The sequence below is a fragment of the Dama dama genome, chromosome 9, assembly GCF_033118175.1.
Source record: "Dama dama isolate Ldn47 chromosome 9, ASM3311817v1, whole genome shotgun sequence".
Taxonomy (NCBI): Eukaryota; Metazoa; Chordata; class Mammalia; order Artiodactyla; family Cervidae; genus Dama; species Dama dama.
Window position 1 is genome coordinate 46,373,110 of NC_083689.1, and position 22,511 is coordinate 46,395,620.

Here is a 22,511-nt window from a genome sequence, read left to right on the forward strand (position 1 = left end):
GCAGGTGGGACCCACCGTGCCCAGAGAACAGGGGGAATGGCAGGAAGGGGCATGGCAGGGGCAGGACCAGGTCGGCCAGTTTGAGGCTGGGGGCCCTGGGAAGATGGCCTCCCACAGCATGTTGCCCTGGCTTGGGGGGTTTGTAAGGAAAGCTTTCTGTCCACTAGGCCCCTACTGGCCCCTGCCCCCCACCATGCACAGCCTGGTCTCACGGTGTTGGGGGGACAGACCCCAACCTCCCCCACCGCCTGCAGTGGCAAGACCCCGTGACCTGGTCAAATCCAGGCGAGGCAGTGAATAAAATCTTCGAGGTTGGGACAGAGCGGGAAGGGAAGCAGGAGGGGAATGCCAACCCCAGGAGTGGGAAGAGGTGCTCCGTGATCCACTTTAGGCTCCTGGCACCCTCACACAAGAGCTGGGTGACTCAACAGGCCAGAACACCCATCTCAGGGGACACTGAGGTAGTGAGGGCTGGGGGGTCTGACCTGCCTGCTCCCCAGCCCATCCCTGGTCAGCTGGGGTCAGAGGTGGCCCATCCTGAGCCTGGTGGACAATGAGGAGGTCCCCAGACTCTGCAGCCTGGCTGGGGTGGGGTCTGGATACAGGCAAGGAAAGCTGTCTTTGCTGAAATCCCCTGGCACCACATCTGTGTGGTCCTCCCAGCGGATGGCACTGAGTTTGGGCACAGTGATGGTGGCCCGGGCCATCAGCCAGCAGACCTGGAGCCCTGAGGGGTTGCCCTGCTCCCTGAAGGCAGAACAGTTGCTGAGCAGTGGGCAAGACGCAGGGCGGGGCTGAGGGCCAGCCATAGTCAGGGCTATACCCTCTGAGAGGGCTGCACGGAGACCCTTCCCAGGACAGTGTGCAGGGGAAGGACACCCCCTCCACCATGGAGGAGCCAGGAGGTCAGGTCAAGGTTGGCAGCAGGGACCCCTGGTGTGACAGGTGAGAAGGGCACATCCCCTCCTGGGTCCCTCCCCTAGGAATCCATGGTCCCAGGGTGACCACAAGAAAACACCAGACAAGCCCAGACTGGGGACATCCTGTAGGATGCCCAGCCCCAGCTCTCCACCCACAACTGCCCAGGCCCCCACCCCCAAGGGGAGACAATGGCAAGACCAAGGGGGCCTGGTGACATGGGGTCCTGGGGCAGAGAGGACAAGGGGACGTGCAGACCCTGGCTGAGGATGACACATCAGCACCAGCCCATGAGCTGGGATGCAGGCAGTGCTGAGCTGAGGTGTGACCCATAGGGACCCTGAACTGATCCACAGCTTCGCTATAAACCTAACCCTGTTCTGAAAAGTACACTTTATTAAGGAAGTGGGTGCCCTCTCCCCAGTCTGTGGACCCTGTCCCTACCAGATGCCCAGAGGGGCAGCCAGCATCATCTGGGGGCCCCTGGATCCTCGGGGGCAAAGAGAGGTGGGGCCTCACTGGGGTCACCAGGGTTGGGGGTAGGGCTCCCAGGGCCCCTCCTGCCCTGCCCAGGGTGGGTGTTTGGATGCGAGTGAGAGGGCGCCTGCCCATGTCAAGACCTGACCCCCGGCAGCCACAGCAGACCTGCAAGATGACCTGAACCCAGATCTACCCTCTCTGGGTCCCAAGGCCCAGTCAGGCCAGGGCAGCAGCTCCCCGGCCCTCACCAAAGCCAACTCAGCAGCCTGTGTCCACCCCACCCCCAGTCACCTTCTGACCTGTGTCCCCACCCTGCTCCTTCCACTGCAGCCCCTGAGTGGGGAGTTGGCTGGTTACCCTGACAGTTCTCTCAGCATCCAGAGACCCCGGACCAGTGAGGAGCTGGAGGGACCTGGAGGAGCTGCCCACACAGCGATGCCCCCATCTCATGTCCACCACCAGTACCCAGCAGGACAGAACAGGACAGCCCCGAGACTGGAGGTGACTCTGGGTCTGCTCTGCAACCCTTCCCAGCTGAGGAAGCAACACCAGAAACGCCCTTCAGACACAGATCCAGGGGCCCCAAGGACAAACCGGGGAACAGAGGGATGGGAGGATGGGGGTCAGGGGAATGGAGGAGAGAGGGATGAAGGGAAAGGGGGATGGAGGGATGGGAGGACAGAAGGACAGGAAAGGACCATTCCTACCTGTCCCATCAGAGCCCGTCTCAAGCCGTGCCCCACCCCGGCCCATGGAGCCAGTGCCCCCGTGCCTGGAGTGCCCCCGAGACTCCAGGTGGGGTGGCTCTGGCCCCCTGTTGCCCCCCTGCCTATCCTCCCTGGCTGTCCCCACATCCCACGTGGCTCTGCTCGGAAAACTCCAGCGGAATCACCCTGGCTGCCAAAAAAGCCGGACGGAGCCCGCCTCCCCACCCCCACCCTGGTTGTTCCCACGGGCCAGGCCCGCCCCGCCCCCAACACACCGCCCCGTCGGCCTTGCACACCCGGCAGGAGCGGGATTACCTTGCCGATAGTGGCAAACTGCAGCCAGAAGCGCAGCTGGGACATGGTGATGGCCGGGTCTCTGGGAGGCAGCGGGAGCAGCTGCCTCATGACCGCGGGGGCTCAGCCTGGCCGGCCCTCAGCCCTCAGCCCTCAGCCCGCGCCCGCCCGGCTGCATTTGCATGTTGGTTTAGTCACCGCCGGCGCCTACTTCCCCTAAGGCCGGCTGACTTTCAGGAAATGATGCCTGCCTGGTAAGTCAGGGCGATTACTGGCAGAGTGCAGAGAATTACTGAACGGGGCGGATTCTAGCCACAGACGGCTGTCAACAACGCCGGCCTGCCGCCACCGGCCTGAACCCTGCTGCTGCCGGCCTGTACCCTGCTGTCCTGGCGCCCTCCCCACCGAGCCTCAGTTTCCCCAAATCGCTGCCCTCCAGAGTCTGGGCCCAACTGCGCCTGGCAGGGACCACGGCTGTCCTGGGGGTGCCCATAGCAGCAACTCAAGGGGCACAGACCCCATGCTGTGGGGAGGAAACCAAGGCTGGCCCCTCCTGGATCTGCCGTCAGTTCCTCAGCCTGCACCCTGACCTTCACTGCCTGTCCTGGCTGCCCTAGAGCTGACCCTCAGCACCTGCCTCCCTAGGCGGCTTGGCCCAGGGCCTTTGCCCATGCTGTAGACTGCCCCCCCACTTGGAGGGCCACCCTGGCAGGGCTCTGAGGTCCCACCTAGCTCCCATTCCTGCCTTGGCGAGGGGTTTCTGTCCTTCCGCTTCTCCATCTCTCCCTGCAACCCATAGCCCAGCACAGAGGGAGAGATACAGACAGGGCCAGTGGCTGGGGGACACAAAGCCGTCAGGCTAGGCGCCCCATCCTGGACTATTTCTTTTGATCACCCCCATCCCAGGACAGTTCGATGCCGGCCCTTAACCAGGAGAAGCAGGTGGGCCTGTAGGCCTCCCTGCACCTGCCCAGTGCCCCAGGACTCTAGTTGGGAGGGTCCCTGGGGTCAGGGAGACCTTGGCCTGACGCTGCAGCCCCACTCAGTCTGAAGCCCACAGCTGGGGAGGAGGTGGGGGGCACATGGCCTGGAGGCCACTGCTGAAGGCAAGGAACATGTAGAAACGGCAACCAGGAGAGGTAGGACATACACAGTCTGGCAACAGGGAAACGTAAACTGAAACCAGCAGGACACCTTCCATACCCGCCCGAATGGCTGGATCCATGAAGCCGGCAGGGACCAATGTGGGAGGATGAGGAGAAATTGGAACCCCACACGGCAAGTGGGCTGTGAAATGGGGCAGCGTCCTCAGAAAAGTCACTCCATGACCCCGTGATTCCACCACCAGGCACCCATGAGGGGCAGTGGAGACACAGGTCCACATGGAAACCCACACACGCACAGCAGCCAAAGGTGAACACAACCACGTGTCCCTCCGTACCCGGGAGTGTCACTCAGCCAGGAAAAGAGGGAAGCCCTAACACTTGCTGCCATGTGGACACACCCCAGGAACACGACGCTCGGTGAGAGAAGCAGACAAAGGACACACAGGGTGTGATTCCACTGATGGGAAACGTCCAGAACAGGCCGATCCACAGACACAGAGAGTGGGTTCCTGATTGTCAGAGGCTGGGGAGTCATTGCTAATGAGGATGGGGTTTCTTTTTAGGGTAATGGAATGTTCTGGAATTACATAAAGGTGGTGGTTGCACAGCTGTGCAAATATACTTTGGAGGAATAAATTTTAAGGTGTGTAAATTCTGTCTCAGTTTTAAAAAGAACTACTAGGAGACTGACATGAAAAGAAGATCCAAAAAGGACAAGCACAAACTTTTGTTATTAGATTTCAGGGGCAGGAAACTGGTAGGATTGCCAGGAGTGGGCTCAGACTCTGTCCCCTGTATCTTATCACCAGATGGCTCGTTGTCCCTGTCTGACGTGTGGCTGCCCAGCTGTCAGGACACTCTCGGGTCCCCAGGCCACCACTGGGCTGGACACGTAGGGGTGGTTGAGGCCCATGATGGGACCCTCTTTGGGGAGGGGTCGCTGCAGAAGTAGTCAACTAAAATGTGGTCATGCTGGAGTAACGGCTGGTGCCCTTACAAAAGGGAGGTCTGGATGTGTACAAAGAGAAGACCGGGTGAAGACGGAGGTGAGAGGGGCATGATGGGACCACAATCCTGGGACACCTGGGGCCCAGGTGCTGAGAGAGGCAGAACAGGCCCTCCCCCCAGAGGACCCCGGAGCAGGGGCCTTGGCCATGGAAGTGAACCAGGGGCTTCCCATGGGAAGCAACTCTGTGCTGGCAGCCAGTACCAGGAGCTCTGGGAACTGCTGGCTGGGTAGGCGGGGCCTCCAACTGTGGGAGATACACCCGCAACGCAGATGCTGCTGCTCCTCCCCACAACCCACGTAGGATGCTGCCGAGAGTTTGCGAAGCACTTTCCCGAGCTGTGACCTCATCCTGTTTCCCAGAAGCCCAGCTGGCAAATGGACAGCGCCCTCATCCAGGCCCACCTGGGATGCCTGGAGGGACCCTCAGGGCACATGCTCACCTTCACGACAGAGAGAGAAGGGCTCAATGCACTGCAGAGTCCCCCTCCCCAGGGCCTGGCAGAGATGCAAGGATCCAGGGAAGCTTGTGAAGAAGGGACAGGATAGCACCTGCTCCCGGGGGGGGGGGGGGGGGGCGTGCAGGGGGCTGGGCACTGGGGGGCAGCAGAGGAGGGCGGGGTGGTTACCCCTGCAGCCAGGACTCCAAAAAAACCAGAGTGGGGAGGATCAGAGGAGGGCCTGGAGGGGTAGGGGCAGGGACAGCTGGAGGCACAAAGCCTGAAGAGGTGTGTCTGGAAGGCTGAGCACTCCCCCCCAGCCCTGACCCTAACAAGGCCCCAAACATCCCCCTGAAAGAGATTCAGTCACATCTGCAACACATGTCTACAGCAGTCTGTACATGCATGTTCTCACCAGCACGATTCACAGTAGCCGAAAAGCAGAAATGACCCACAAGTTCGTCCACAGGATGGGTCAACACAATGTGGTCCCTCTACACAGTAGAATATGATTCAGCTAGGAAAAAGGCTAAAGCCCTGGCCCTAGCTGCCACATGGAGGGAACCTGAGAACACAATGTTCAATGATAGAAGCAGACACACAGGTTGTGATTCCAATGATGGGAAATGTCTAAAACAGGCCAATCCACAGACAATGGGTTCCTGGTTGTCAGCGGCTGGAAAGGGGTTGGGGCTTCTTTTGGGGGATGGAATGTTCTGGATCTAGAGGTGATGGTTGCACAATTGTGAATGTACTAAAACTGAATTATAAGAAATGCAAATAATATTTCAATTTAAAAAATGAAGAATAAAGAAAAGCCATCTCCTGCAAACACATAGTACACCCCAGGCCTGGAGACCCCACATGGTGCCCCTTGAGCTGTCAGGGGTGTTGGGGTCTGAGCGGCTTAGTGCCAACTGCAGTGCACAGTGGAGGGACTCAGTGGACGCTGCCCCAGCAGGGGTCTACATCAACCCATCAGCAACGAGACACACTGATACAGGGCCTTGGAGTTGATGTGTTATGTTTGTGGGCCTCCCGCCAGGGACTCCGACCCCTCCCAGCGTGGGGCACCCTACAGACACCTGGTTGGTTCTCCTCGAAGCCTCAGCACACATATGGGGGCACACAAGTGTAGTCATGTGGATTGCACCTGTGATGTCGGCCTTGGCCGTGTAAGCTGGTACACGTAATATGCAGGGAAACTGGGTGAGGCAGGGAGAAAAGTGAAAGTGTTAGTCATTCAGTCCTGTCCAATTCTTCGCGACCCCAAGGACTATAGGCCGTCAAACTCCTCTGTCCATGGGATATTCCAGTCAAGAATACTGGAGTGGGTTGTCATTTCCTCCTCCAGGTAATCTTCCAGACCCAGGGATTGAACCTGGGTCTCTTGCACTGCTGGCACATTCTTTACCATCTGAGACAAGGTGAGACAGGGCGCTCAGGGATTTTCTGTATCATTTTGGCTACTTTGCTGTGAATCTAAGATTTTTTTTTTCTATCTTTTGGCCACACCATATGGCATATAGGACCTTATCTCCTCGACCAAAGATGGAACCCACATCCCGCTGCATTGGAAGCAAGGAGTTCTAACCTGGTGGACTGCCAGGAAAGTCCCTGTAAGGCTAAGACATTTTATTTTATTTTAATTTTTTAAGGCTAAGACATTTTAAAGCTCATTGTGTTTTACGAAAACCTTCAAACAAACAGAAAAGAGCGTCAGGGATGAAATTTTCAGTGGACCCCTCCCTGGCTGGAACTAGGGCTGTGGCAGTTCAGTGGGCGCCTGGTCTGACGGCCAGGACTGTCCAGACAAGCAGAGCTACCTCCAAGTGGGAGCCAGACTGACCTCTTGCCCTAGACCCCCAGAGCAAATTCCCTTGGCTGTAGATCCCTCCCAGATAACTGGTGGATGGGGACCTACCCCACACAGAGGCAGGCTTGACCCCACCAGGTTCTGGGCTCAAGCTGGCTGTGTGGAGCCTCCATGGAACTGCTCCAGGCCCCAAGGGAAGGCAGGGGGAAGCTTTCTGCTTGTGGGCTATGAGGGTCACACATCCCCCCAATAGTCTTTCCCTTTTCACTTTGGCCAGCAGGAAACTCAGGGCTCAGGTTTAGTTACCAGGGGGATGTGTTAAGGCCTGCAGGTGTACACCCACTGCCTGCCCCCAGCCCAGGTCTGCACTCCCCATTCCAAAACTCCTTCTGATGTACCAACAGGAGAAACCGCTTCTGGTATGTGTCATGGGCCTCGTGAGGGCTTCACGTGATGAAGCGGCTGTAATGACTACCCTGAACTCCACAGCTTACAACAGCACATTCATTACTTCATGGTTCTAGAGGTCGGAAGTACGAGATGGGTTCATGGGACTGGTAACCTCTGGAGGCTCCAGTGGAGCACTGGCTCCCCGCTCTTCCAGCATCTAGAAGTACCGCATCCCTGGCTCACAGCCCCTCCCTCCATCCTCACAGCCAGCAGGGCAGCATCTCCAGTCTCTATGCCTCTGACCCTCTACGTCCCTCTTATAAGGACCTTGTGATGACACTGGGACCCCAGGGATCAATCCCATTTCAGGGGCCTTGGCTTAATCCCACCTGCAAAGTCTCCTCTGCCCCATGAGGTGACACATCCACAGGTCCCAAAATGAGGATGTCTTTGGAGCTGTCCCTGTGCCAGCCACCACACAATGTCACTCAGTCTGAACCAGGAGCAGAGTGGACCCACCAGGCGGGAGCTGGGCTGGGAAGAACCTTGAACGCCAGGCCCACTCTGGACTCCGTTCTGCTTTTGGCTACAGGCACAGGGGTCCCAGGGGAGATGGAGGATGCTGACAACAGAATCAGATCCTGGCTGCACTACGGTCTCACATCTGTGTGACCCCATGGTCGGCAATGGGGTGAGAGCTCGTCTGAAGACGTTTCACTGCTTTAAAGAGATACCTGGTCCAAGTCGCCCCCTGCATGGGAGACTAGAGAGTGAGTGGGCTACGGCCACACTCTGTGAGCTTCTGTGGGGTGGACGTGTGACCTCCAATGAGGGGCCATGCAGGGTGCTCTTCCCCACCTGCAGCAAGCAGCGGATGCAGTGCCCCAGGGGATTCTTGGCTTGGAAGCCATGTGAATTCTTGACAGAGCCCAGGAGGTGGTGGAAGCGGTGAGTGGGACGGGGAGTGAGGCCCATGGGTAGCCACAGGAGCTGGGTCAGCCCACAAAGGCTTCCGCTGGCCCTGGACTCGGCATGGCCCAGGCCTCATCCATCCAGGACGGGATGTCCCAGCAAGGGAACAAGTCTGGACACAGAGTCAGGCCCTGGACCCAGTAGACAAGAGGCCCATCAGCTGCCAGCCCACGGCGAGCCAATGCCCAGAGACGAGGGGCCACGGCAGATGCCCTGGGAGTGTGAACCCACCAACCTTCCTCTCCTGGTGGTCAATGGTGTCCTCATGGACCAGAGGCCAGCAGTAGAAACCGCAAAGCCTTCTATAGATTCTGGGAGGCTAGATCTACGGACCTCCTGTCCCCACTCCAATATCCTTGCCCTGGGGGGTCTCAGGGGTTCCCAGGGGCAGGCTCTGCTCCCCGGGCCACAAGACCAGCATGTCACCTCCTGGGCAACCATAAAGGTCACTGATGGGGCAGCTCAAATGACAGACATATCTCGCATTTAGGGCAGACGTCCAGGGCATGGCATGGGGGCAACGCCTCCAGGCTCTGGGATCTCCCTGCCTCCCCACTGCCCAGCTTCTGCCTCCCTCATCACATGCCTCCCCACGCTGTGTCTCTACAGGGACTTCTGGCAAGGTTAGGGCCACTCTAACCAGGATGACCTCAGCTCTGTCTTTACTAACTGACCCACAAAGTCCCGACAGCCAAGTAGGTTCTCATCCTGAGGTCCCAGGAGGATGCAGATTTGGGGGGATGCAGTGAATGCAGCACACACCCCCACCGCCCCGTCTAGCTCTCTTGCCAGTCCTGCTGCCTCCGGTGGGTGAAGACCAATCAAAAGGGCCTTGGCCTGGGTCCATGCGAGTCCAGTGGGCCTGCACTGGCCTGTGTGTGCCATGGCCTTCCTCAGCCTGTCACCTGGTGGGGCCCACGAGCTCCCACTTTACGAAAGGAAAACTGAGCACCTGACACCCCCACCCCAGCTGGTCCACTGGATGGTCCCCAGACTGTGTGCCGAGTCTGTCCAGACACAGGAAGCTCTTGGGGCTGAGGATTCCAAACTTCCAAGGGAGACTCAGCACCACACAGCCCCTGTTGCGCCTACTTCCTGCCCCCAGGTGGAGGTCACCCTGGCACTAAGGCCCCCTCCAGGATGGCATTGGGCTTCTTCCCACAGACCTCTCTGCAGCTCTCGATCAAGGGCTGCTGAGTGGAGGAAAGCGCGGCACCTCCTGTGAACCCCCTGGACGAGGCATGGGGATTGTGGACCCACGAAGGTGCCCAAATGGAGAAAGCACAGGTATGGGCAAAGCACTTGTGATGTGGCCTGTGACCCACACGCAGGTGGGAGTGACAGCGGATGGGCCCCTAGTCTCAGTGACATGACCTCTGACCCAGAGCCCCTGCTATGGAAAAGTTATACCGGCTATCCCCCCAAACAAGCCCCGTCCGCAGGTACTAACACCTCCAAGAGTTGCGCAGCCCAGCCAAGGTCTCCTACCTGAGGAAAATCACTGCTCTTTGGTGGGAAGCTGGGGGCGGTGGCTGCAGGGCCATAGCTGGTGTCCATGCAGGGCTGGCCCATGATGAAGGAGGAATTCATGAACTGGCTGCAGGAGGAAAAGGAAGCTGAGCCGGTAGGTGTGGTGGGACTCTGCCCACCCACCCCGCATGCAGGACAGAAGTGGGGGTCACCAGCCTGCAGAAACAATTCTGTCACCTCAGAAATTCTGCTTAGGAAGGGCCCACATGCCCACAACCCCAGACATGGAACCCCAGAAAAACCTTGAGGCTCTGGCTGCATGTTCTTTTCATGCCCTTTGCATGGGCCATTCCTTGGCCGGATTCCAGGCCTGCTCCCCACCCGGCAAATTCCTATTTATCCTTCAAATCCCAGCTTGCCAATGCCCTTCACGAAGTTGCCCTCCAGGCTCCTTTCAGCCCCATAGTTTCTCACTGCCCACGTGATGTCCCCACAGTGGGGCCCTCCCTGGCCCCCTTGTCCCACTACTGCTGCTTGTCTCCCTGGAGGGTTCTCGTCAAGGCAGATCACAGCAGGTCAGTCTAGGGTTGGGTCTCAACTCTCCTGATTATCGGACACTGAAGCCCCACTCCCCGACTGAGAGCTCTGGTTCCATTTAGCCCCAACTGTGGGATGGAGAGGCAAAGTGAAGCCCCTGTGGGTGAGGGCCCCCCAGAAGGGCCCTGGGAGCTGGACACTTACTGGCTTTCGCTGGAGAAGGCTGGGTATGTCGTGGGCGAGAAGCTGTTCCACCAGGGGTAGTGCAGCATGGTGTCCTATGACAAAGCAGTGGGCATCAGGGTAGGGGGTGGTGGAGCAGGGTCCCTGGTCCCCCCCACTGCCCTGGGGCAGGGTCCAGAGGGCACTGAGCCCTGCCCCCACCAAGGGCCTCCCAGCAGGTTCATGTGCCTCCGTTTCCCCAGAGGGCCAGGGTGAACGGGAAGGTCCATAGAATGTGACTGGCTCAGAGAAGGGGCACATGACCCCAACCAACCAGTTAGAGCCTTCCCTGGGATTTTATACCTGTAGCCAGTGGGAGTGACACCGCCTTCAGACGGCAGGCCTGGGGGACCTGACTGGTCCCAAGATGGGTCCCTATGCAGGCTAGCCAATCAGAGCCTGCCTGAAGACAAAGAGGCTGGCCCTCCCCTGGGGAGGAGAAGGTCCTGGGAGATTAGCCAGGAGCTTCCCAGGCCTCATGTAAACTGATGAAGGAGATGACACTCCTGCTCAGGCGTGCAGCAGATAATACAGAACTGCCAGATAAGATACAGAATGGCCAGTGAAACCTGGCCAGTGAAATTGGAATTTCAAATAAAGAAATGATAGCTCTTAGTGTCAATACTGTGGGCCAGTCCCAGTGTGGCCTGAGGGACCACCCCCATGTTCAGTGGCCCGAGAGGGACAGGTTCTGTCCTGTCCCAAAGCCCAAGAGCCTGCTTTGTGGGCTCTGACTGCCCAGAGCGAAGCTCAGCTCCCACGTCGCACCTCCCCGTACTCAGGTCCCCATCTTGGCCCAAACATCCTCCCCCGGATTCCAGTATCTCAGCCCCTGCAGTCCACAGGTGCTGTCCCTGCAGAGCTCACCTCCTGCCCCATGGCCAGCTTCCTGGGTCATCACCATGGGACATGGCAGGAGCCTACTCCCTGCAGAAGAGCTCCATCGTCTGCAAACCTGCCCGAGCTGGGGCTCGCTCTGACCCAGGAATTCTATTCCAGAAGCACACCCCTAGGGACTCATCCAGGAGCAGGGGGAAAACACAGTGGCACTATTTATAGCGGCAGAAAACTAGAGTCGCTCCAAAGGCCCAACAACGGGGAAATAATTAAGCAGATGATGGGACGCTGAGGAGGAGGAATCCTGAAGGGTTATTAAGAATGACAGGCGCAGGCTCCAAACCCACAAAACTGAGAGACATGGCATGTGAGGAAGGAACACACCTCATGCCACAAGTCAGAGAAGGCATGGGTGGGAGGAGGCTTGGAGAGAGGCGGGGCCGAGGAGGGCAGGGCCCCTGTGGGCATAGCTGGATGGGCACAGGTGTGCCTGGGGGGAAGCCTGGCCTGAGGCTGTGGGGGGTCTTCAGCTGGATCTGCTTTCACTCCCTCCCCACCAAATAGCAAGGCCTGCTCGACTTGACCTGGTGCTGGGCTCTGCCGTGTCAGGGTGCCTCATGGGCAAGGGGTGGGTCCTGGGTTTGTGCACGACCTACAGCCCCGTCTGATGCTACACTTGGAAGTCTGGGATGCGTCCTCACAGCTCTGGGCCCTTGACCTGGAACTCTGCCTTGCTCCAGAGGCCTAGTGCCCGGCCTCTCTGAACCCCAAGCTGGATCCTCGCTCTCTCCCCACCAACCTTTCCCTCCCATCCCAGCAGGGGTCGGGGGAGGACATACCCGAGTGTACCTGCTGCTGCTGCTGCGCCCATGCAACCCACATCCCACTTGCTCCCCCTGCTGAGCAGCTCAAGTCTCCCCACCAAGACATTCAGGTTCTTTTCTCTTCTGCAGGGAAGGAGCCCTGTTCTGCTCTAGGCAGGCCGGACTCGCTGGAGTATGCTGGACCCTTCTCAGTGCAAGGCTTCCATACCCTCTGTGATATGAGGAGGCCTGGCACCCTAGTCATCCCATCACTTGCGGTTCTTTACTACAGCCGTCAGAGCTCAGATGCAAGTGAGCTGTCCCCCGGCAGGTGGAAGCATAAACCAACCGTGGGACATGCAGGTAATGGAAAGAAATGGGCTGTGAAGCCATGGAAAGACTCAGGAGAGCCCTGCACACACATCATTAAAGGGAAGAAGCTGGTCTGAAAAGTATACAGTCTCCTACTGTCCACCCTAGAACATTCTGAAAAAGGTGAGACTCTGGAGAGAGAAGGATGGATGGGGGCAGCGGGGTTTAGGGGGGTGACACTGCTCTGTAATGCTGACCAGTGGATACGGGTCACCTGACATCAGTCAAAACCCACAGAACACCTAGCAATAAAAATGAACCAAATGTCACTACGGTCCTCAGACAGTGATGCTGATGGGCACCGGCTCCTGGGCTCAGCACCCTGCGGACCCTGAGACACTAACAGAGCGGAGGGGAGCAGGGAGGGTTGTACGGGAACCTTCTGTGCAGTTTTCCCATAAACCTAAAAATGCTTCAGAAATAAAGTCTTGAAAAATAAGGAGAAAAAAGTGCTGCAGCAGAGTGGACGAGTGTGACTGGCCGGCAGTCCCAGCTATTGTCTCATGGGTGGGGGCAGTCACCCAGGCCAGACGTTCCCAAGGGCCAGCCGAGGTCCTGGCAGAAACCTTACAGCAAACGTGTGAGGGACTCGGGGGTGGCGCATGACCCCCAAAGGGTCCTCCCCACACACCCGGGGCTGGGGCTCACCTGGACGCTGGGCCCACACAGTGGGGTCTGCAGGGGCGGCGGGCTGTACAGGACGCTGCCAGCCGGCGGGGGCTCGTGCGGAGGGAGCTCCCCGTCCATGGCGGGCCCCACTGCCAGCATCAGGGGGCTCCAGGAGCCAGGCTGCAGGGGCAGCTATCTGGGCTTCTTGCTCCGCGGTGGCGGCATCATGACCTGGGGAAAGACAGGCACATCCCAAAGTTGCCTTCCAACCCCAAAGGGTGGGGAAGGGTGCCTCTGGTGACAGTGGGCTGGGGGCGGCAGGATCCCTAGGGGAACCCTCAGATGACCCCAGCTCACCTGACTACCCCACCCACGCAGGGGCTGTGCTGAGGGATCCATCAGCTGCCCCGTCACTCCCTCCTAGGCAAATGGCCGAGACCTCCAGGAAGAGGGCAGCCCTTTGGGGGTGGGGGCCCCGCTGCACTCCCACCCTTGTTCTCAGGCCCCTGAATCCTGTGGGCTCCAGGGCCGCTCCCGCCACCCATAAAGGGAACCTTGAGCCCTGGGAGCCTAGTGTGAACCACAGGGACACACCCCCAGATCTGTGACTAGCGTCTGGAAGAGAAGAGGTTTAGTCAACTGGTAGCTCTGAGCTGGAGGGGCCGCAGAGCCACGGGAGCCCCATCCTACTGCAGCCAGGTCAAGTGTGCCGAGGCTCTCTGGGCAGCTGGGCTGAGCCAGGAGGAGCCCCCAGACCTGGGTGGGGCTAGGTAGGATCACATAGGGTCCCACTGACAAGGGGGGCAGACACCCAGCTAGGGAATGCACAGGGGACAACCCAGTCCCACGTGATCTCCCCACCCCGCCATGCCCACCCGCCCATGGTCTGGGTAGGACCAACATACTGCAGGCCACATCACCAACGGAGGGTGGGGACCCCAGGCTGACTGAACGCCCCTCAGGACAAGGCCTCGGGACGTTAATCACCCAGAGAGGCAGGAAGGGGAGGCAGCTGCCACTCCCAGCCAAGCCCTGAGTGAAGAAATCCTCAGGACTTCCAGTAATCTCTGCCACACAGAGTCTTGTGCAATCCCGCGGGGGGCGGGGAGAGCCTCCTGCACCCACTCGCTGCCCGTGAGTGCCTCACCCGAGGTCCAGAGGGACAGGGGTCGCGTCCAGCCCTTCAGGAAGCCTGTGGGGGCTGGGCCGCCCCGCCTCGGCTAGAGAGGCTGGCAGGATGCCAGTCCCCCGGCTCCCATCAGGACCTGGCGGCACCAGGAGGAACACATGGCTGCTCTAGGACCCGTGGCCTCGGTCAAGCGGATGGTCAAACCCAGCTCCATGTCTAAGGGTTGGATAATCTCCAAAGATTCGGGGCCCAGAGCTCTGTGAGCCTCAGTCTGATCATCAGGAGAATGGGCTGTTTGGGCATAAGGTTCGTCAGGAACTCCACGGAGCCCGGAGCCTCCAAGACCCCAAGCCACTCAAGTGACCACAGCCATCACAGAAACCGTCAATTCAAGCTCCTTGATTCAAGAGACTCCTCAACAGGTCTATGTGGGGCTGATCCTATATTCACTCCCAGGCTCTTCTCAGCTCCACACCTACAGAGGCTGGGGCTGCTCCCTTGGGAAGCACCATCCAGAGACCACTGCCAAACGGCACAGGAGGGGGACCCCTGGGCTGTCCTTGGGGTGCATGGAGCCCCAGGGACCCCCACTGGCAGCAGGCCAGGCCTGTATGGCACCCGTTCTGAGTGTCTGGCCCCGCAGGCTCAGGCCCCACACTGCAACCCAGGGCATCATGTCCTTCCAGAGGAAGAAGTTGTCCCCGTGGTGAAGGCTCTCTAGGCTGCATGGGGGAGTCATGACTGGAGGGGGGGGTTCCTGTGACGGGACCTGTCTGTCCTGTCCTACCAAGACACGAGGGGGGCATGCCCTGGGGACCCCAGAAGTCTTCTCTGACCAAGCAGAGCATTCAGACCTAGACCTGGGGGGGTTGTGGGGAGGGGAGTAACGGGGCTGCGAGTCAACAGGGCCACTGGGGATCGTGAACCCAAATGGGGGTAGGGGACATGGTGCCACCTGGGGGTTGGCAGAACCTCACCCGGCTACACAGTAACCTTGGAGCCAGCAGTCCTGCTCCCACGTGTCTACCCAGGAGAACAGAGACACGCCCACAGAGCAACCTGAACACTCACATCCACAACACCCAAAGGGTGCAAACAGCCCGAGTGTCCCCAAGTGGATGATGGATCAACATACGTGTCCCTCCACACCTGGAAGCATCCCTCAACCACAAAAAAGAGTGAAGCCCTGACACTCACTACCACGCGGATGGACCCTGAGAACACGACGCTCAGTGAGAGGAGCGGACACAGAAGGACACAAGGGTGTGATTCTACTAACGAGAAACGTCCAGAACAGGACGATCCACAGACACAGAGAGTGGGTTACTGGTTGTCAGAGGCTGGGGTGGGGCTGACACTGTGCCCAGCACCATCCCCACACTCCCAGAGGCCACCCCTACAGCGTCGCCGTCCTTGGATGCCCAGACCCAAGGTCATCTCCGGGCCCCACCACCAACTTCAGCCCACTTCACCCCGTTGCACCCTCAAACACAGTCCTCCCATCCCCTCACTTTCTGACCTCTGCTGAGCGGCCCCAATCTGCCCACCTCCCTGGGGTCAGGACAGCATCACCAGCTCCCAAGCTTCAGAGGCTGCACTCCCCGGGTATGAAGGAAGCCAGGCCACAGCATATGTTTGTTGAGACGTGAGCCCCATGGCACGTGCGGCAGGGGTGCTCGCGAGGTGCTCTTGGGGAGGGGCCCGCACTTCACCCAGCTTTGAGTTGCAGGATTTCCTTTTGAGATCACATTTCAAATGAGTCATTGTACAACAGAAAGATCAAGGAATTGGTGGCCTGGACAGGACGATGGCGGGGCAGGAGGTGGAATGTAGGAAGAGGCCAGATCTGGGGCAGCCTGATCCCCGGGATGCACCCAGCTGGTGAGTGACCATGGCCACCCCTGCTTCTTGGCTGAGCCCACTTCACCTCAGTGCCCTGGCCAGACCTCAGTGCAGGGCCAGTGCCCCCAGGGTGGGCCATTTGATGCGCACTAAGGGCTCAGCCCCCCAGGCACCCTCGGAACCAGCCACCCGGACCCCTGCCTGGTGGTGCCTGGGCTCCTGTGGTCACATGTTACCAGGTCCCCCAGGAACCTCCTCTCCAGGCATCAGGGACCTGCCAGTCTCCCCCAGGCCATAGGCCAGCAGTCCCTCTGGCCACCCCTCGGCTAGACTCTGAGCATTGGCCCTGGGATCTGGGATGGGGGAATGAGTTGGGGGGCTGGTGGGGGCAGTGGCCTAAGTGGAATCAGGGGGCCAGGTCTGGGATGTCTGGGGGAGGGCTGGGGTGGGGAGGCCCCTTCTTGCCCTACTGGTCAGACAGCCTAGGGTCTGTCCCCAGCAGGGGTACCCGCAGAGTCTCCTCTACTCCTGATAGAGGGGTCCAGCCGGGTCAGGATGTGCTGCAGTCGGAGGGGCAGAAGGGCAGGGAAGGTCAGGCAAGGGGAAGGAGCACTGACCTGGCCTTGGGGCACTGACCAGGCCTTGAGGTCCCATCGGGGCTGGCTGGCACAGCTTACTCTGTCAGGACTCCTGGAAGGGCACAGCCACCTCCGTGGGTGGGCCAAAAAGGGAGGGGGTGGGTCCCAAGGGAAGCCTCAGGGCCCCCTCCTCACTGACTGACCAGGCCATATACTCAGGTGGGACACATGGGGACACAGGGCCCGCTGGTGAGCGACGGGGGTCCAGGGCTATGGAGGAGGGCCCAGGGTGTGTGTGGGCGGAAGTGATGGGACAGGTGAGGCATGCTGGAGAGAGGGGTGACCCCCAAGCTCAGGTCCACCAGGAACAGGCCCTCACTTAGAAGCAGGCTCTTCACAGGCAAAAGGAGTTAAGATGGGGTAGTGGGGCCTGTGTCTTTACAAGAGGGAAATCTGGACACAGAGATCCTGGGAGTGGCCGTGTGGCAACAAGGCAGAGACAGGGGTGCTGTGCCCACAAGACCAGGACACCAAGGACTGTGGGCCACACCAGGAACTGGGAGAGGAAGGAAGGACCCTCTCCTGGAGTGGGTGGAGGAAGCACCGCCCCGCTGCACCTGGATCTCAGACAGCTGGTCTCCAGAACTGGGAGAGTAAATCCCTGTGGTTTAAGCTGAGCCTGTGGTCAGCTGTTACAGCCACCCAGGGACGTTCAGATGGAAGGCAAAGACAAACCCTAGCTGGAGGAGAACCAACCCCAGACCCAGGTGACGGAGTAATGTTTGCGGAGATGAACGTTTATGCAGAAGAGGAGACCTCAAGGCTGAGTCCTATGGGCACCAATTCAGAGTCACCTGCACTAGCTGTGTCTGCGCCCGCAGACCTGTCCACTAGCGGGCACAGAACCACTGGCCCAGGGTACTTTGAGGGCCGACTGCGGGCCAGGTGCTTCTCAAAGCAGCTCCCACACCTAGAGAGCCACCTTGAATCTATAAGGACCTGCCAGAGTCTCACAGCCCTTGGGAGGCCAGTCAGCACCCCCACCAGCTCCAAGGACACAGCTTAGGGGCATGGAGCCCTTCATACCCAGTCAATGGCCCAGAAGGGAAGGGAAATGAGGACAAGGAGCTTCTTTAGTCACAGCTGGAAACGCTGAGCTTAGGTCTCAGGGCCTGATCCCTGGTCCCCACTCTCAGGTGCAGTCCAGCCTTATCAGGAGAGAGCCCAAAGGATGGTGCTCCAGCTGGCCTCCCCTTGCAGCTGATGGACCTTTCCAACCTGCATCCATGTGGACGGGTATGGAGTGGCTGCCCATGAAGACAGGGCACATGCATGCACGGTTCCTCTTCTGGGAAGTGCCTGCTCAGGGCTCGTGTTTATTCGTGGTCTTGAAAAGGCTTTAGATACACTGAGCTTGTGGTCTCCTCTGACCCCCAGATCTTCCTCCCCTGAGTGGACATTAAGCTGGATCCCGCAGGCCTGACATCCTAGTCCTTGGACACTGATGTCCAGAGTTGGCAGGGAGAAGAGTCTGTTCCTCCTGATGCTTGCTGCTTGATGACAAGAGTCTCAGGCCAGCTGGCACACCAGGTCCCTCTGCCCAGCTCCTTGGAGAGTCCAGAGATGGACAGTGGAGGGTGCTCCCCATGGCTAGATCACACTAGGCCTGGGCGAGTAATCAGACTGGCCAGCGCCCTCCTTGGGTTCCTATGGTCCAGCCTGGTGCCAAGAACATCACAAGAGACCTTTGCCCAAGCCAAAGGGCACCCCTGTGCCGCAGGAGGAAGGGCCTGTGCTGGGAAGAGGGCAGACACTCCTAAGTCGCAGCAGCAGGGGCCCCAAGACCCACCGACAGGCCTGTGTCTGCTTTTCCTGTGCAGATGAGCATCCGCAAACTCAAACCCTCCCCCAGGCCTGCAGGTCAGATGTCCAAGCAAGCTCGCCAGCCCTTGGCTCTGGGTCTCCCAGGGTTGGCACAGCGCTGACACTGCCAGCGGGGCAGAGCTCTCCACAGGGCTGCCCCGTGGTTAGAGCAGCCACAGTCGCAGCGCACAGACGCCCCTGGGCTCTGACCCTCCATCCCTTCTGGCCTCATTGGAGAGAGTCCTCGGCTCATGAGGACCCCGTGACGATGCTGGGGCCCTGGGGACCCAGGGTCACCCCATTTCAGGGTCTCTAGTTTAATCCCAGCTGCGAAATCCCTTTGTATGTGAAGGGACACGTCTGCAGGTCCCAGGATCAGGACAGGGGCATCTCCAGGGCCCTTACTGAGCTGACCCCAGAACACAGCTAGGACACAGCCCATGAGTGGACAGGTGGGTGGTAGGGCTACGCACGGTAACACTCCAGAGGTGCCTGGAGGTGGTGAAGCCCCCAGTGGCCCCTCATGGGGCAGCCTCTTCAGGGCCACAGAGGAGCTGCAGGCTAGCGGGGCCTTTCTCCCACCCCAAGTGCAGGAATGTGCTGGGGCGTCTAGATGGGCAGGTCCTGCAAGTCGAGTGGCAGTTCTGGATCTGGTGGGGGCAGCAGCACTCCAACTCTGTCCCAGCATGGGGCGCCTTCCTCCAGGTTCTCATGGTGAAGATCACCCACCCCTAAGGGTGTCCTGGATAGCCCCCGACGCCCACCTGGGGGTGCACTCTGAGTCCTGCCCCCCAGACAATAGGCTGAGCTCCCAAATCTGATGAAACCCCCCTCAAATCCCCGGTCAGCTGACATACCCCAAGCGACAGCAAAAGGGCCCCCACAGGGCTATGGGTGGGTGGTAGGGAGGGGTCTCTTGCCCCCTTTGCAGCTTCCAGGCTGGAGCCACACCCCCAAGCTGGGGAAGAGTGGCCCTGGTGGCACTGATCTTTGAGGACACACCAGAATGTTCAGAATAGGAGAGGGCTCAGGGGCGGAGTGCTCAGGCTTGTCCACCCACCCCCGCCCCCACTGTCACAGCTCTTGGATCAGCCTTCCCTCACTGCACCTCACCTCCAGGGGGGCCCTGGCTCCTGGTGGCTCTGGGCATCTCTGAGCGGGACTCTCACCCCGTCCCAGTCTGATTCAGGGCCACATAGGCTCCCTGCCCCGCAATACTACTCCTCCCCACTTCATCCCCACTTCCTGGGTCAGCCTCTGACCCCAGGCTGCAGTGACTCCCGCCCACCCCAACTCCTGGGAAATGCCAGGCGCCAGCCTTCCGGGATGTGGCCCGGCAGGAAGGCCGGAGAGGTCACTTTCGGTTTCACTTGGGGACGGAGGCCAGGCTGGAGGCACCTGCCCCTCTCTGGGGCCCAGGGGAGGCTGTGCAACACCTGGCACGGAAGGGGTGCCTGAGGACCCAGGGAGGTGCTGGGTGACCACTGCTCCCCCACCCCACCCCACCCCCTGCAGGGGCCAAGTTCAACGCCTTCCCGGAAGTGTCCCAGCATAGCTGGCCATGGATGCGCTTTCTGCCCCGTGGGCAGCACAGGGGGAGTGTAGGGCTGACGGGAGAGGAGTCACTGTAATGGAGGGGGTGGGAGGGAGGCAGAAACGTGCTGGGTATCCCAGCCAACCGGGAGCCTACAGGAGGGTCAGGGCACTACCAGCTACAGCTACCAGGGTGCCTCCTCCCACAGGGCCAGGCTTCAGGGAGGGGTTCCTGGGCCTCCTACTGCCCACAACCGGCCCAGGCACCCCTGCACCAGGAGCCTGCCTCCCCACAAGCCCACTTCCTGTCGGCAGCTGTCAGGGCAGAGCTGGGGCTTGGGGAGCTCCCAGGGGAGCCTTGTTCACCCTCCATAAAACAGGGAGACAGCACCTCCTCTGCCGTCTTCATGGGCCAACACCCCCTCACCCCAGGCCAGGCCCTGCTGTCTCTTTTTGTCTCTTTTTTTAACCACTTTTCTGTTTTATGGAGACACAATTCACATGCCATGCACTTCATCCATCTAAAGTGAACAGCACAGTGGCCTTCAATACATCCACAGACTTGTGCAACCACCACCTCCATCTAATTCCAGAACATTCCATCACCCCCAAAAAGAAAGCTCACTCCCATCAGTAGTCTCCCCCATGCCCTCCCCAGCCCCTGACAAACAGGAACCACTATCTGTGTCTGTGGATCTGCCTATTCTGCACATTTCCCACCAGTGGAATCGCACCCTGTGTGTCCTTCTGTGTCTGCTTCCCTCACTGAGCATCAAGTTCTCAGGGTCCACATCATCATAAATAAATGACAGGTTTTAGCAGTGGGTACCCGGGCTAGCCTAGAGCATCAGAAATCGCCCTCACCTGAGTCATCCACTTGAGGACAAGGCAGCCACACCCCCCAGCAAGGGAGGATGGCAGCTGTCACCATGGCAGGAAGATGCAGAAAGTTGGCTCTGTCCCAGCCCCGCTCAGCTGGCCCATGGGGGACTGACCTGCCAGCAGCAGGGGACAGGGCAGTTCCAGGGGGAATAGGGGCCCACGGACACCAGGCCGTATCTGGGCTGGGCAGACGGGGAGATGGTGGGTGAGCAGGGCTGGCCAGGCTTGGGCCTGAGTGACCTCGCTCCTGGCCACCCCAGGCGGCTGGCTGCAACCGGCCCTCCCAGCGCCTGACCACGCGGCCCTTGGCTGCAGAAAAGTGGCTGGAGATGCTCCAAGCTGGCCCACTGACGGATTGCACGTACGCAAGGCACACATGCATGCACTCTCACATGTATGCACACAGGCAACACCACGCACACATGTGCATGCAGCACTCACACATGACACATACACACTCCAGCACGTACGTGCACTGCTGCACATGTGTGTGTCACAGACACACACTGGCACATACGTGGGCAGATGCACACACGCCCCCTGGACCTGTGTGGCTGCCCAGGCGGCTGGTGTCCCCACTCTTCGTGTCAGCCTCTAGGTGCCCCCACTTCTCCATGACCTGACCCCACATGAGGAACAGGCAGACCCCGCCCCCGCCAGCGGCTGTGAAAGCTTCATGGGGTGGAGGCCCTGTAAGGAGGGAGGCAGCCTCTGGAGACTGGACACAGTCGCCTCTTTATTCCCAGCCGGCTTGCTCATGAGGCCAGAGCCCTCTGCTGGGTCAGCGTTTCCGGCCCAGCCCCTGTTGGTTGGCGGGGTGGGGGGGGGTGGTGCTCTGAGACTTTACTAGAATTGAGCTAGGCCAGCTGGCTGGTCATGTCCCCAATGGCAGTCCAGCCTCCATTCCCCATCCCACCAAGGGTCGGGGTGACCAGGTAGCTGGAGAGACCCGGCCCTGGGCTGCACACCTGAGGCCAATGCTGCCCCACCCTAACTTCAAAGCCAACTGCCTCCTCTGCACTCTGCCACACGGGCTCCCCTAGAAACAAGGCCCCTCACCCCCTTATCAAAGCATAGACATCTCCGCCAAATGTGCACGCACGTGTCACTCACACACACACACACACACACACACACACACACGGCAGGTCCAGCTCCAGACAGGTGTGAGCAAATGTCTGCTCAGAGGCACAGAGTTAAACAAAGGGCCCTCCCGCCCTCTGAAATCCCCGAATGCCTTTCCCTAGGTCCTCACATTGGCTGTCCCTAGGGATAGCATCTCACACTCGTCAGACTCCCCAGGGTCTGTTCGATGCCCACCTGGGTGTCCCCGGCCGAGGGGTGCCCACGGATCACCCATCTCCGGCCCACTCACCCAGGGCCCAAGCAGACAGCCCTAAGCAGCCATCATCCACCTCTGGGGACTCCCCTACGAAAATACAGGGCCTTTGGAAGAAAAGGTGCAAATGGGCAGGGAGTGGCCTCCCCAGGCCGCCCAGCAGGCCCAAGTCTCAGCCCAAGGATGGGGTACACAGCCACTCCTCTGCTTGCAGTGTCTGTAACTGTCAAACTCCCCCCACAGCCAGGCACACAGAGCCCCAAGTGGGGACACAAAATCAGGGTCAGATCCAGCTCAGGCTGTCTAGTCTGGAGAAAGGGTGGGCCTGACCTCTACAGATTTCCCTGGAACCTCAGCCTCTGACAG

At 59.6% G+C, this 22,511-nt stretch overlaps 1 protein-coding gene across 14 annotated transcripts in view; it reads right to left on the reverse strand.

Moving 5' to 3' along the window:
- SBNO2 (strawberry notch homolog 2) overlaps nucleotides 1-22,511 on the reverse strand; it is a 42,409-nt gene that overhangs the window by 14,892 nt on the left and 5,006 nt on the right. For 6 of the 14 annotated variants that reach the window (XM_061151201.1, XM_061151199.1, XM_061151198.1 and 3 more), the window contains exons 2-5: nucleotides 13,019-13,210; nucleotides 10,341-10,414; nucleotides 9,618-9,726; nucleotides 6,037-6,156 (exon numbers count right to left, since the gene is read on the reverse strand). In XM_061151201.1, the coding sequence (XP_061007184.1) occupies nucleotides 6,037-6,156; nucleotides 9,618-9,726; nucleotides 10,341-10,414; nucleotides 13,019-13,138 (423 nt within the window). In that variant the 5' untranslated portion in view covers nucleotides 13,139-13,210. Of the gene's footprint in view, nucleotides 1-2,420; nucleotides 3,293-6,036; nucleotides 6,157-9,617; nucleotides 9,727-10,340; nucleotides 10,415-13,018; nucleotides 13,211-22,511 lie in introns of those variants that run through there. The other 8 variants (XM_061151208.1, XM_061151207.1, XM_061151206.1 and 5 more) reach the window with 5 other exon arrangements.